This window comes from Hyalella azteca, unplaced genomic scaffold (assembly GCF_000764305.2).
Source record: "Hyalella azteca isolate HAZT.00-mixed unplaced genomic scaffold, Hazt_2.0.2 contig17401, whole genome shotgun sequence".
Classification (NCBI taxonomy): Eukaryota; Metazoa; Arthropoda; class Malacostraca; order Amphipoda; family Hyalellidae; genus Hyalella; species Hyalella azteca.
Genome location: NW_025947185.1, coordinates 1 through 12731, shown reverse-complemented (window position 1 = coordinate 12731; position 12731 = coordinate 1). Strand labels below are relative to the sequence as shown.

The following is a 12731-nucleotide window of genomic DNA, read 5'->3' as shown; positions in this document are numbered from 1 at the left end:
CTCTGTCACTGACTGCAGTGAGTACCGAGTTATATTTTTCACTGTTGTTTAGCAAGCGGGTTGAGTCGAATGCAGCATTACATGAAGTATTTTAAGATTTGATAAAATTATCATCTATATCATCTATAAAAATGCATGCTCAAATTTCTTAATGCCGTTTTTTTGTTATTTAATTATCCCTTCTCGCTAGTTCGGTATCGTTCTGAGAACTTGTAACTGAGTGTTTATGCACCTGAACTGAGGCAACATTTCGTTATGTGCCGCCGAGCGTGGGTTGCGATACCAGCATATCGACCAGCATTATTGGGACGGGCTCGTATCGTAGCAACGTGTCAGCAAGCGATGCGCCTGTCCAGACCATTGATGTTAGTTCAGTCATTGGCGGTCGTTGGGGCATGGACGTTCAACTGACGCCAGCAAATATCTTCTTTACTTGATTCCACGTAATAAATTTTAGCCTCAAATTATCATTACTATCAAAGTTAATAGGATTAATTTGACCATGAGTTATTTAGACAATAGTTTTCTAAGTATAATTAATGTGAAAACGATGGTGACTGATCTTGAATCATTGAGTTGATGCGTGCAGCTACAATTGTAAAGATCGTTTGTTCGCGGACCTTCTCTGATGTAGGTCCGAAATAGAGAACAAATCTGTTGCACACGCACTGCACATTGATGGTGACAAACTGAAAAGAGTTGTTTCAAATTTAATTTTGAAAAATTATGTCGCAGAATCGTTTATAATGAGATTGTTTTCCAAAATTAGCAACTTTCGTTGACCATGGTACGATAAACTTTATTGGTTATCTCAAAGTCAATAATTGTCAAAGTGTATTGCATTTCTATTGCAGGTTCATCTCTGAAAAATGGTAAAAAATTACATTTGAGTTGAAACAATGTTAAAATCTACACACGCAGATTTCGAATAATCACTTATTAAAGTGTAAGCTGACCATGAACAACGTATGGCGTGTTCTGCTTACACTCGTGGTGTCGGTGGCGCTGACCATCCTGCTGTGCGCGCTGTGCGTCAGTTTATTCCAGCTGGTCCGGTACCTGTGCAAGCGACTGCGCAGGGCCATCAACGCTGAAAGACCTTACGTCTTGGAGCTGCCGGACAGCCGAGGTCGGCGCAGATGCAGCGATGACAGCAGCAGTGAAGGAAAATTTGACAACTTCGAAGACGAGAGAGGTAGCGGAGAGGATGTTCACGATCACGTCGTTTCGAAGAGCTCAGAGTTTGGCGACACAACACAGGTAGATGCTCGAATCCTAGATAATGATGTTCTTTGTCGCGATGGAAAAATCGGACAAAGGTTTAGCGGCAACGAAAGAAGAGATGTCGGAAGTGGCAATGACGGTGGTGGCACCAATGGAAGAATTAACGGTTACCAAACCACAGCAACGACTCGCTGCCACGAAATCCTTCCTAAACATGACGTTGATGACCAATTGAGGGCGGATGCTTGTCACGGCAGCGCGGAGACTAATGCTTCAAGTAGCATCGATACCATGAAAACACGGAACCTGCTCTGCCGGACTCAAGATACCACACGAGCTAGAGATGGTCAGACCATCATCAACATGTATGCAAATGATCACCGAGGAAAGTCAAGTTCCAATTTAATGCGAAACGCATCACGAGATGGACGAAATGTCATGGCGAACGCGGAGATCCAGATCGACGGCTGTGATAGCCAGGAGAGTCGCGGTCTCGTATGTATGTCTTTCATAGTATTGTTGTTAATCTTTTTCATAGTAATTAAAAAAACTATCAATCTTTTCTGTGATGTAATTTAGCAAAGTTCAATTTAAATTAGACGGCCTGTTGATCATATGCCCAGTACGTCGAATATAAGTGCTTGATGCTGATTATTTTCTTATTAGTCTAGACTCGAAAAATTAAAATATTTTCTACACAATATTGTGCGTTTTTATGCACGTATTAGGGTTGTTCAACTTCTGAGCAACTGTCACAAAACAATTCGTATATTCTGAGATATTTTTAGTGCCACAAAATAAATTTTCAAGTGGAATGCGATAGACTCAGCACTGATCAATCTGCATATTTATTCTAAAATTTCATTGCAGGAGCTGGTGCAGTACACTGCGTCCCCACGAGTGCCTGGACGCAAGAAAAATGAAGGGCGGCGCCCTTCCACAGTCGGGGCCACCACGCCTGTGCAGGCACATCTGACTGACGTTCCTTCCTTGTCCATGACAGATGATGGAACGTCGCCGTTTCAGAGCTGCCTGGACGAGTCAAGCATGTTTTCCACCTCTAATTATTTGAACAATGAACGCCTCGAAGATGGAGTAAACTACGATAGTATGGCTGGAAGTCAGAATTACGAATCAGCAAGGTATGATTTTGATCATTCAACACCGCGTCAGCATCACAATTCGGAGAGTCAACTTCATTTCAACCGACCACTGAATTTGTTTGACTGCGACCGCGTAGTTCCAAGTGAGCGTCGTCACTATCCATTCCGTCACGAACTCGAAGATCGCAATGCAAAATCTACACCCAATTTATTTTCATCTTCAGAGGCTTGCGGCAGAAGAGATCGCAGGCAAAGTACGGGCAATGCTCTACATTATGCGCTGCCCGAATACTTTGAAGATGATATAGAATTCGATGATGGACAGTGCATGCGAGCAAGATCGACATCCATCACTACTGACGAACGCAAGACCCACCAAATGAATTCCACATCACATTCGACCATATTCACAATTTCTGCGCACCTAAATGCACCATTCTTCACAGATGACAATCGCAGCATCTATGGACAGTGTCGCAGCAATGCCAGCCAGGCATCTACGTTACAGTTGCAGGAAGTGAGGCGAAGTCAGAATCGCGATCCACCGGCCTCGGTATTGAACAGCCTGAGGAACTTAGGACCAGAGCACAGATACTCGAGCCTCGATGTGATTAACTTGAAAGAATGCGAAGAACCGCCCGCGTACAACGAACTGCCCCCTCCTACGTACATCGAAGCTATGCTCAATGATCACCTTAACAAACAGAGAGAAATTATAGAACGCAGGAAACCCTGTAGCGCGTCATTACAGAGCTCAGAAGTATAATAATTGTTGAGGAGCACAACATGTTTATTTCGCACAAGCACCCAATAACTTATCAAGCAGAAAAAGAAACTCTTAACTTTTATAGAGATTCTTTACTCAGTATAACAGCTTGTCAAAATTAACAGAAATAACATTTCCTAAAATACGAAATAAAGTTAAGTAGTAGAAAACATTTTAAAGCCTTACCATACGAGATGTTCTAATTGCCACGACGATTCGTTTGCTAATAACAAGAACGACATACATAAACGAATGGAAGACAAAGATTTAAATGTAACGAAGACTTTATTCTAGAATAATTTCGATGATGGTGTTCAGTTTCTGAACAAAAAACTCGAGACTTAAAAATCTATCCTTGGTGTTAGGCCGCCACATGGACGAGCTTATATAATCATCTGCCTCATTGGGACAGGGAGACTTGCACAAAGTTATCTACAGAAACATTACTATTGAATTTTAGCATTATCTCTGATCAAAGGCAAATTGGCAAAGAAAATTATTCTTAATAGTGTCGAACTAGATATTATAAATTTGAGTAGACCATTTCATGTACAACGAAATTTATAACGATGTACTGGTAATGAGAGGACAAGAACCTTTGCTGAGTTGAGAAGGTCGTGGATGGCGTTAAAAAGTATGAAATATGTTCATATTGAAGCTTATGGTGCAAAGAAGTTTTAAAGTAAATATTACCAAGCGAATCATGCAACGCCTAAGAAGGAAAATACTGTTAAATTATTAGAGATTGCATAATTTTCTCACATTTTTGTTTATCTTTGGATGGTTTAAATTTTTATTAGTTGAATTGAAACTAGTTGATAAGCTCCCTAAGAGAATAAACGCAAACTGACTGTTTACTAGGTAGGGATAATCCGTAAGATCTATAAGACAAACTAGTATGTGAATGTAGCATTAACGATGCACTCACACGCAGCTCCTAAGAACATTTTGTTCATTGCACAAATGTACTCTTCTGTAACCTCATACTTCGACATTAATTACAAAATATACGCTTCATTTGCATTTGCTTTCATATTAAAAAAATACTAATGACTGGATTCTAGCATGACTTAAATAGCACATATAAACCTATTAATATAAATAAAAGAAATATTTTCAGCTGAAAAGCAATACTTAATGTTCGCAGAGAGAAACCTCCATATTTTCAGGAATGCGGCATGCATACTGAGAATCGTCTCACGAGTTGGCCGATTCTCAAGGCATTAACATCATAAGTTCTCGTGGAAGATAATCTACGCAAGAGAGTACTCTAAAATAAATAACGAATTAAATGTAGAGCAAGTTTTGTTATAAATAACTTACTAACATAAGAAGATATAATCGTAACAAAAACGAGGAGCGTGCAAAAACAAAAGTAATACGACGAGTAGAGTGCATACATTTCATATCATAACTATCAAAAATAAAACTTAAAAATAAGGGAAAGAAACCAAACTTTAACAGCAACGAGTCGCGAAAGGATCCAAGATGCAGAACATGTTAGTTGACACAAAAAAAACACGTTTTGTCTGTACGATACGTTGCATCAACTCGTTGCATTGTATAGAGGGGAGAAATACCGCAGTTTGCAGTCGAAATAAGAGAAAGGGTGAGTGTCGGAAAGGATTTGTAAGTTAGGACGAGTAACGCAGGCAGCCGTCCAAGTGATGGGACGAGGGACAGCAATCAACTGCTCAGGTGGAAGCTGATGATAGAGTGTTGGTGTCAGACTGCACTGACAAACTGCGACGATCATGACTGCGGCCACCAACTGCGGTGTTTGTTGGGTTCGATGATGAGGAGAAAAGATTCCTGAAAGCCTGGCACTGCGACAAATCAGCCATCTGCAACACAAACACAATTCAGTTTTGGGAGCTTTAAGTTAGAATAAAAAACAAAAATATGAGTTTAAAAATTACTTTTTGGAGACAACACTTCTAAAGAATCCAGTGTTTCCGATGTTACACATGTACAATGAATTTCAAATTTTATGTTCAAATATTGAAGAAAATTAATTTATTAGTTTTTGTTTACAAATAAAAAATTGCAAATTTATTTATCCTGTCAATTTATTCACGCATTGGGTCGGACGTTACGAAAGTGCGTAAAATATCAGATCGACTGGACAGGAAGAAGTGTGTTAAGTATTGATTTTAAGATTTGTAATTGTTTTTTCAATTTTTTAATATTAAAAAATTATTTTTCTTTAATTTTTAAAATTGTTTATTCTGTCAATTGATTCATGCATTATCTCCAACTTTACGCAAGTGTGCAAAATTTCATTTCAGTTCGATAGGAAAAGTAGAAGTGTGTTAAATTTTGGTTATAAGATTTGTAGCAGACAGACAAACAAACAACAAGAAGTGAAGGTAAAGATAAGTGTTGTAAAATGACACAATAACTGAGTACCGTTAATGAAAATTCACTCAAAGAAATAGAAAAATCATAGTAACATGACAGAAGATTACCTTTAAAACGAGAACAACAATGGTGACGTAAGTAGCATCGTTGGTGATAGCAGAAATTTGATAGAATCTCGTAGCGACCGCAGACACAATCAGGAGACCAATCACGATCGCTTCTTCCATTGCAGTCTGAAACGGAAAAATTCATAGCGTTAGCATCATTTTGATTAAGCGAGGCAATAACAGAACATCAAGCTAATTAAACCGCACTTCCAAGTATAATCCACTTAATTAATAAAGGCAGCTAACATTTCAAAACCAAACGTCACTAAACATTACTAGACTTCACCTGAACCGTAGAAGTGGCACAGTATGGAGCAGAACTGACAGTGACCATGACGCTGACAACGGCTCGTGACACCACGACTGTCAACACAACAACCAACAGCAGCTGACACCAGTCCAGAGCTTCTGTCTCCGCTATCGTGAAGCCACTCATCGACAAAGAAACCAAAGCTACCACCTGGGAGCATAAAACGTTATTACGAGTCACTTCAAAAGTATTCCTAAGTATAAAGATGAAAGTGACCAAGTAGCACATGAACCAATATTTGTAAGACATTAGTCAATTAGATCACAATTGGTCAATTAGATTGACTTTGGTCAATTAGATCACAAATTTTATACAATATCATGTATAAATAGCTTTTATGATGGCTGATGGGAAATAAGTTCATTAAATGAAAATAATTAGTATCACCATAAGAAACAGCTTCCACTATTCCTAGCCCAGAAGTGAATCACAATATTTTCATGTAAAATATAAACACTAGTACGGTACTAGCAAATGAGCAAAATCTATTTTTATCGTTGTCCAATGCATGCAGGTTTCTTCAGCAGAGTTCATACAAACCAAAATTAGACAGGAAAAACATCCAGAGATTCTTCAGCATAAAAAACATGTATACGTAACTTACAGCAATTGTGAAATTGATGCAGAATCTGAAAGCCTTGGAGATTAATAATTTACGAGCTTGCACTTCTCCATTAGTTGTATTATTGTCGCTGGTAGTGACAGTATCATTATTTTCTTGCTGTTCAGCATGAATAGTGTTTTCCACGTCTTCATCAGCACCAGTTTCAGAGAGTTCGTTAGTAGGTTGAACGTCATCAGCAGGCTTGGGCTTGTAACCACATACAAGTTTCAGGACGTTTGGGGCGGAATTTATAAAGGCAGGAGCACTCCACATCAGCCATGCGTGAAGAAGAGCTACGGCGCACTGGCCCATGAAGGCAATGCCAAAAGCCCATGGCATTTGGCCATACGATAGCAAGCCATATTCGCTGACAAATCCAGTAACAATGAAGTTGGCCAGTGAAGTTAAAAGCGCAAAACCCAACGTCTACGAATAAACACAAAAAATACGTGTCAATGAAGCGCACAATTGAGTCACCAGCTCAAGAAATTATTTCATATATTCAATACATTGAACATAAAATAAAATATATTCACAAGAAATAAAATAAATTACCTTCTGCTGCCAACTCACCATGACCTCATGAGCAAATCCAAAGAGTAGAGACAGCAGAGCCTCGCACGCGCCCATCACACTGAAAACAAGAGCTCCAGTGGCCCCAAAAACAACACTTGCAGGTAGGCGCACGGTGCCACAGAGTGTGACGTTGGCAATGCAGTATTTTGTGTTTGTTGGGTCAGAACGAATGCCTGAGAAAAGCACTTCAGAGCCGGAAGGTAGTAATATTGAAGCATAGACCTGTATGACAAAAGGAACGAAGCTGATCATGTACAGGTACCGTACTTGTGCTTATATTTATTGACTGTACTATTAGAGCTTTTCATTTATTATTCAACACAAGATTAATGAACTGTGTCAAATTAGCCTCAAGTGGACAACATAACTACACTCCAGCATGAAACCCAATTATTTTAACTCGTATATTAACAACATAATAAAATGGCTAAGATAATACTCAGGATCAAAGCCTAGGTCTTAAATTTAACCTCTTCCTTCTTCTGAAAGCTGTACATATTCATCTTAACACTGTACGCATTGGATAATTGGATAATTACTGATAATTTTTGTACCAACTAGGTCTCAAGTTTGATTAAAAAAGGTCAATAATTGAAATGAGTAGCCTTAAGTGAATTAACTAAATATTCCAGTTCACCGAATGTCTTACCAGCCTTGCACAGATAAAGAGAGAATTTATTGTGAAGAGCTTGTAGCAGTTGCACCGTGGCCAGGCTATTCTCTTATGGCGTATATAATAAGCATTAGCCGCAAACTGGGAAAGAAGAAACTTACATTTAATTAAAAAAAAACATTTAACTTCTATGGTCAGTCTACATTGCATTTACAGTTTTAACTTCAAATCCAAAACTAGGCAAATAAAAACTCAATTCATCAACTGATCTAAAATTAGTGTATCTACAATTATACCAAAGCGCGATATCAATGTAAAAAAATGTAGCAGTGACATTGTAAACAGATTGACGGTAGGTTCATGGATATCACCACGATTTAACATGGTTCAACAACAAAATTGGATCCTGTTCATGATTAAACTTTTGATATTGCAATGTGTAAACAATCTACAACAAGGTATAGCTATATATATATAAAAAAATGAGACTCACCCCAACAGTTAGCAAGGTTATCATGATCATATGAAGTGTCAGTACAGCACTGTAGCTTGAACTGAAGTACTTCACAGCTTCGTAGTTTGAGTAGAAATGAGTATTTGTAAAAGAAATTAGGTATGGGAAGTGAAGGAGCCACATGGCACATATGGAGTTGATAATCTGTTGGGAGACAATCCTCATTAGTTCGAATATTGTATATTTTGCATTATATCATAATATTTTGAACTTGTATGGCAAAAATAATCTGGTCTTCAGTTATAACTCTGCTTTAGCTACATTTTTAGTTTATGTTCATTACAAAATGAAAGCATTGAGTTCTCGATGTTAAAAATTAAACTATGCAACATTTAAATGGCATTTAATTAATAATATGAAGCATACTTCCCTTCTAAGTTATAAGTTTATTACACTACAAAAACAAAGGCCCCCATGCAACAATAAATTGTTTTGAATGAAGAGACAAGGGTTCAATACTAGCGAATAATTATATTTTCCAAGCACTTGACCATTAAGGCTTCTATTTAACATTAGACATTTGTGTAATAGAACTTCAAATGAGCAATGATAACTTACAGATGTCGAGGTGAGTACAGATTTATCAAAGATCATCCACAAGGACAGCACTGAAGACATAGCTGCTGAGGCCAGCATGGGCAGCATCACGTAAGTGCGACTGTCAGCCTGATAACGAGCCCGGAATCTAAATGCTCGCATCAGGTTGTCACTGAAAATGAAAATTCTTCAATTTGCAATTTTCAATGAATACAAGTTTAGAATCTATTGGAGACAAAGTTGTCCATTTTATATAAGGTAGATAGATTTTAGAATTAGATTGCGATTGCGGAATTTTCTTGTTGAAACACATTCAATTAATGGCCACAGAATGCATTATATTCCAATTTACAGGGAGTCAAAAAAAAAAAAAAAAGAATACAATCTTCATTGAAGCAAAATATACAGACTACATCGGCTTCATGGAGAACTCCCGCTTTTTTGCAGTGTCCATTTTGGAAAATTGGAATACCTATATGGTAATGCATTCTCTGGTTATTAATCGTGCATGTTATGTAAATTTATATATACTATCTGTATTTGTTGATGAATGTAGCAAGGTCAAATAAAATATTATATACACATTGAATGTCATATGAAATACCTAGTATACTATATTTTCAGTTAGTAATAAAAATCTAGAACATGGGGAACTATTCCACTATTCACTATTCACTGTCTCTTATATTACCTACTATATATACTAGTACAAGAATTTGCACAATATTGGTGAAAATCAAAATTTCAAGACAGAATTAAAAAAAAAGTATTCTGACCAAATTGAGCTTATATACCGGTATATATAGCCTAGGAAAGAAGGAAGGACATAGGTACGTATGCTTCATTACAATTCAATATTTAGTCATTAACAAATAGGGCAATCAGTCAGCTTTTTCAAAGATATCTGGTGAAAAAAATTATTTCATGGGTTACTTCTGGAATTTGTAGTAAAAAGTAAAAACTGTGATGTTTAACTCATTTTCCACACAAGAAATTGGGTTAGGGCCTAATGGAATTTTGACACATTGGCAACTGCTGAAATTGTCCATGCGCATGACAGTTTTGGCTCATTGACCAGTATCTTCCATTTTACTTAGTAGTTTGGGTCATGAGCAAGTCCCAACATAGTGATATTTCATTACCAAACTCAACAGAAAAAAAATGCTAAAGATTTTTACTCATTTAATTTAAGTAGACCTTGAAAAATGATCAGAATTATATTGTGTTGAAGTCCATCCAACTTACACTTTGTCAAAAAAATGTCCAATGACTTCATGAGTAGGTGAGCCAACAGGGAGATCAGTTGAAAACCTGGAGAGATTTGTAAAAATTTCATCTCCCATGTATGAAGGGTAGTCCAGGCCATAGTTGAAACTTGCCACAATGCAGCCAATAACTGCAAACACCTGGAAAAGATAAAATATGTAGATAATTTTTCAAATTAAATAAAAAAAAACACAGAAAGTGAATTCATGGGAGTTTGACATGGTTTTCTAGTGAATATCTACTTTATCATGCACAGAAATTCAAGTGCCCATCATTAAAGTTCTGCAAAGAAAATTTATTTTGCTAAAAAATTGACAACAAAAACATAATGATAGTTCAATGATGATATCATCTATAAAATCATTCCAGACTCCGCACATAAGTAAAAATATGGAAGTAGCCGCAACAAGTCTGTCAATGACACACAAGTCACCACTCAGTGGATACTGCACTGACCTCACTACTTATTACTAAACAATGTTTAGTGTTGGTCAGAACTACCATTTGTAAGGTTGGCGTTTAACACTTTTCTATGAGTCAGTGGCTGTTTTGGTCTTCTAGTCTCCATCTTCATTGCCAATAATGTTGCCATATCAACTAAGTTACTGGCTTCTAAAAGAAACAATCTATTACAACACTTCTCTTTAACTTCACTTCTTGTCTGTTTGTCTGTCTGTCTGCTACAAATCTTGTAATCAAAATTTAATACACTTCTACTTATCCTATTGATCTGAAATTTTGCAGACATGTGTAAAGTTGGAGACAATGCATAAATCAAATGTCAAAATAAATTATTTTAAAAATGAAAAAAAAATTTTTTCAAAATTAAAAAAATTGAAAAAATAATTTTGTCAGCTCCAAATCTTATAACTGATATTTGACACACTCTTGTCTCAAGTCTTGTCTAAGTCTCATCTCCTCATCTCATGTCCAATCTCATGTCTCGTCTCCTCATCTCATGTCCAATCTCATGTCTCATCTCCTCGTCTCATGTCCAATCTCATCTCTTGTCTCATGTCTTGTCTCACATCTCGTCTCATGCTTGTCTCAAATCTTGTCTCATGTCTCGTCTCGCATCTCATCTCACATCTTGTCTTATGCCTCCTCTCATGCTTGTCTCAAGTCTTGCCTCAAGATTCGTCTCATGTCTCATCTCGTGTTTTATGTCCAATCTCATGTTTTGTCTCATGTCTTGTCTCACATCTCATCTCACATCTTATCTTATGCCTCATCTCATGCTTGTCTCAAGTTTTGTCTCAAGATTCGTCTCATGTCTCATCTCGTGTCTCATGTCCAATCTCATGTTTTGTCTCATGTCTCATCTTGCATCTAATCTCACATCTCGTCTCATGCCTTGTCTCATGCTTGTCTCATGTCTTGTCTCTTTGTCTCATGTCCAATCTAATGTCTCATCTTATATGTCATCTCAAATCTCATATCTCAGTCTCATGTCTTGTCCCATGTCTCAGTCTTATGTCTTGTCTCATATCTTGTCTCATGCCTTGTCTCATGTCCCCTCTCATGCCTCATCTCATCTCATGTCTTGTCTCATATCTTGTCTCATGCCTTGTCTCATGTCCCCTCTCATGCCTCATCTCGTCTCATATCTTGTCTCATGCCTCGTATCATGTCCCCTCTCATGTCTTGTCTCATGTCTCAGTCTCAGCAGTAGTTCAGGACCAGCGTAGCTCAGGCTCACTGACTCACGACTGAACTGAACATAAACTGCATGACATGACATAGTAGAAAAACTGTCAGAATGGCTGCAAAGCTCTGAAATTTCGAGAGCATGCTTTAAAAACTATGATCTTGATTTCAAATTATCTTTCATTAATTTCAAAATACAATATCAATGTTCATTTCTAGCACAAATGTTACCTCTTGCACACCCCAGCTAAGCAGGTACCGTACAGTCAGTACGTGATAGACATTTGTTGAAAAAAAATGGGGTCATCATAAGCAAGTCCAAATTTTTTTAGTTCGCTTCCAAACACAAGTCAATCAAATTAAGCAAACATTTGGGTGGAACTTTCAAAATTAAATACCTTACATGCGCCAATGCAAAAAGTGGCTGTCTGCCAATGCTGCCATTTTGCCAGCATTGTTTACATTTGTGCATACTTTGTGCACATACCTACAATTAGGAGAAGATTCCTAATAAATTGAAAAATGGCCACTTTGGAGACATGAGATTTCATTCATGAGTAGGAAAATTCCAATCTAGAGCTTATCTGTAATTAATGATGAAATATGGTACTAGTGGTAGTTCAGTTTTACTTACAATTTATATCAAGTTGATTTCTATTAAAGTTGAAGGCAACCCAACTCCCAAGAATTGGTGCAATGTAAATGTTAGGCTATTGTTAGCAGTATTGACAATATTAGCAGACTAGCACCGTCCCATACCCAGGATGGTGCCGTTTTCCGCGGATTAATCCGGCGTAAACGAGGCTCCAAGCCCTTCTACTGGCGTACAAAGAGCAAAATAAAGTTATTGGCGCACACGCCCGGCGTACGTCCGCATCTGGCTTGTCTCGATGTACGTCTGCATCTGGGTGATCTGGCTTGTCCCGACGTACGTCCTCATCTGGTTTTGAGCATTTTAGCGCATACTAATGCATTTTAAGGCGATTTAGGGCCTTCTAATGCGATCTAGTGCATTTCTGTTACGATCTAGTGCGTTCTATTACGATCTAGTGCCTTCTAATGCGATCTAGTGCGTTCTATTACGATCTAGTGCCTTCTAATGC

The 12731-nt window shown here is 37.7% G+C and overlaps 2 protein-coding genes across 2 annotated transcripts; one reads left to right on the top strand and one right to left on the bottom strand.

Annotated features, from left to right (window-relative positions):
- The first annotated feature begins 398 nt into the window (after positions 1-398).
- LOC108671061 lies at positions 399-4110 on the top strand. The gene is made up of 2 exons (XM_047885251.1): positions 399-1719; positions 2095-4110. Exons 1-2 carry the CDS (start codon positions 958-960, stop codon positions 3091-3093), a joined length of 1761 nt encoding a protein of 586 aa, XP_047741207.1. The 5' UTR covers positions 399-957; the 3' UTR covers positions 3094-4110.
- Positions 4111-4408: 298 nt separating this feature from the next.
- LOC108671060 lies at positions 4409-10508 on the bottom strand. Its single transcript, XM_018158543.2, has 10 exons — positions 10438-10508; positions 9961-10121; positions 8737-8887; positions 8158-8322; positions 7701-7805; positions 7049-7273; positions 6476-6901; positions 5848-6021; positions 5562-5687; positions 4409-4937 (listed from the first exon to the last, which is right to left on the bottom strand). Exons 1-10 carry the CDS (start codon positions 10483-10485, stop codon positions 4788-4790), a joined length of 1731 nt encoding a protein of 576 aa, XP_018014032.2. The 5' UTR covers positions 10486-10508; the 3' UTR covers positions 4409-4787.
- Between the last annotated feature and the right edge of the window lie 2223 nt (positions 10509-12731).

What these genes read in the sequence shown, in the direction of transcription:
- LOC108671061 (XM_047885251.1), top strand. Translation starts at nt 958, where the DNA reads ATGAACAACGTATGGCGTGTTCTGCTTACACTCGTGGTGTCGGTGGCG. An exon ending in GCCAGGAGAGTCGCGGTCTC is followed by an intron (nt 1,720 to 2,094) that starts GTATGTATGTCT and finishes ATTTCATTGCAG; the next exon opens with GAGCTGGTGCAGTACACTGC.
- LOC108671060 (XM_018158543.2), bottom strand. Translation starts at nt 10,485, where the DNA reads ATGGTAGTTCTGACCAACACTAAACATTGTTTAGTAATAAGTAGTGAG. An exon ending in GGACATTTTTTTGACAAAGT is followed by an intron (nt 8,888 to 9,960) that starts GTAAGTTGGATG and finishes TTTCATTTTCAG; the next exon opens with TGACAACCTGATGCGAGCAT. An exon ending in GATTTGCTCATGAGGTCATG is followed by an intron (nt 6,902 to 7,048) that starts GTGAGTTGGCAG and finishes GTTTATTCGTAG; the next exon opens with ACGTTGGGTTTTGCGCTTTT.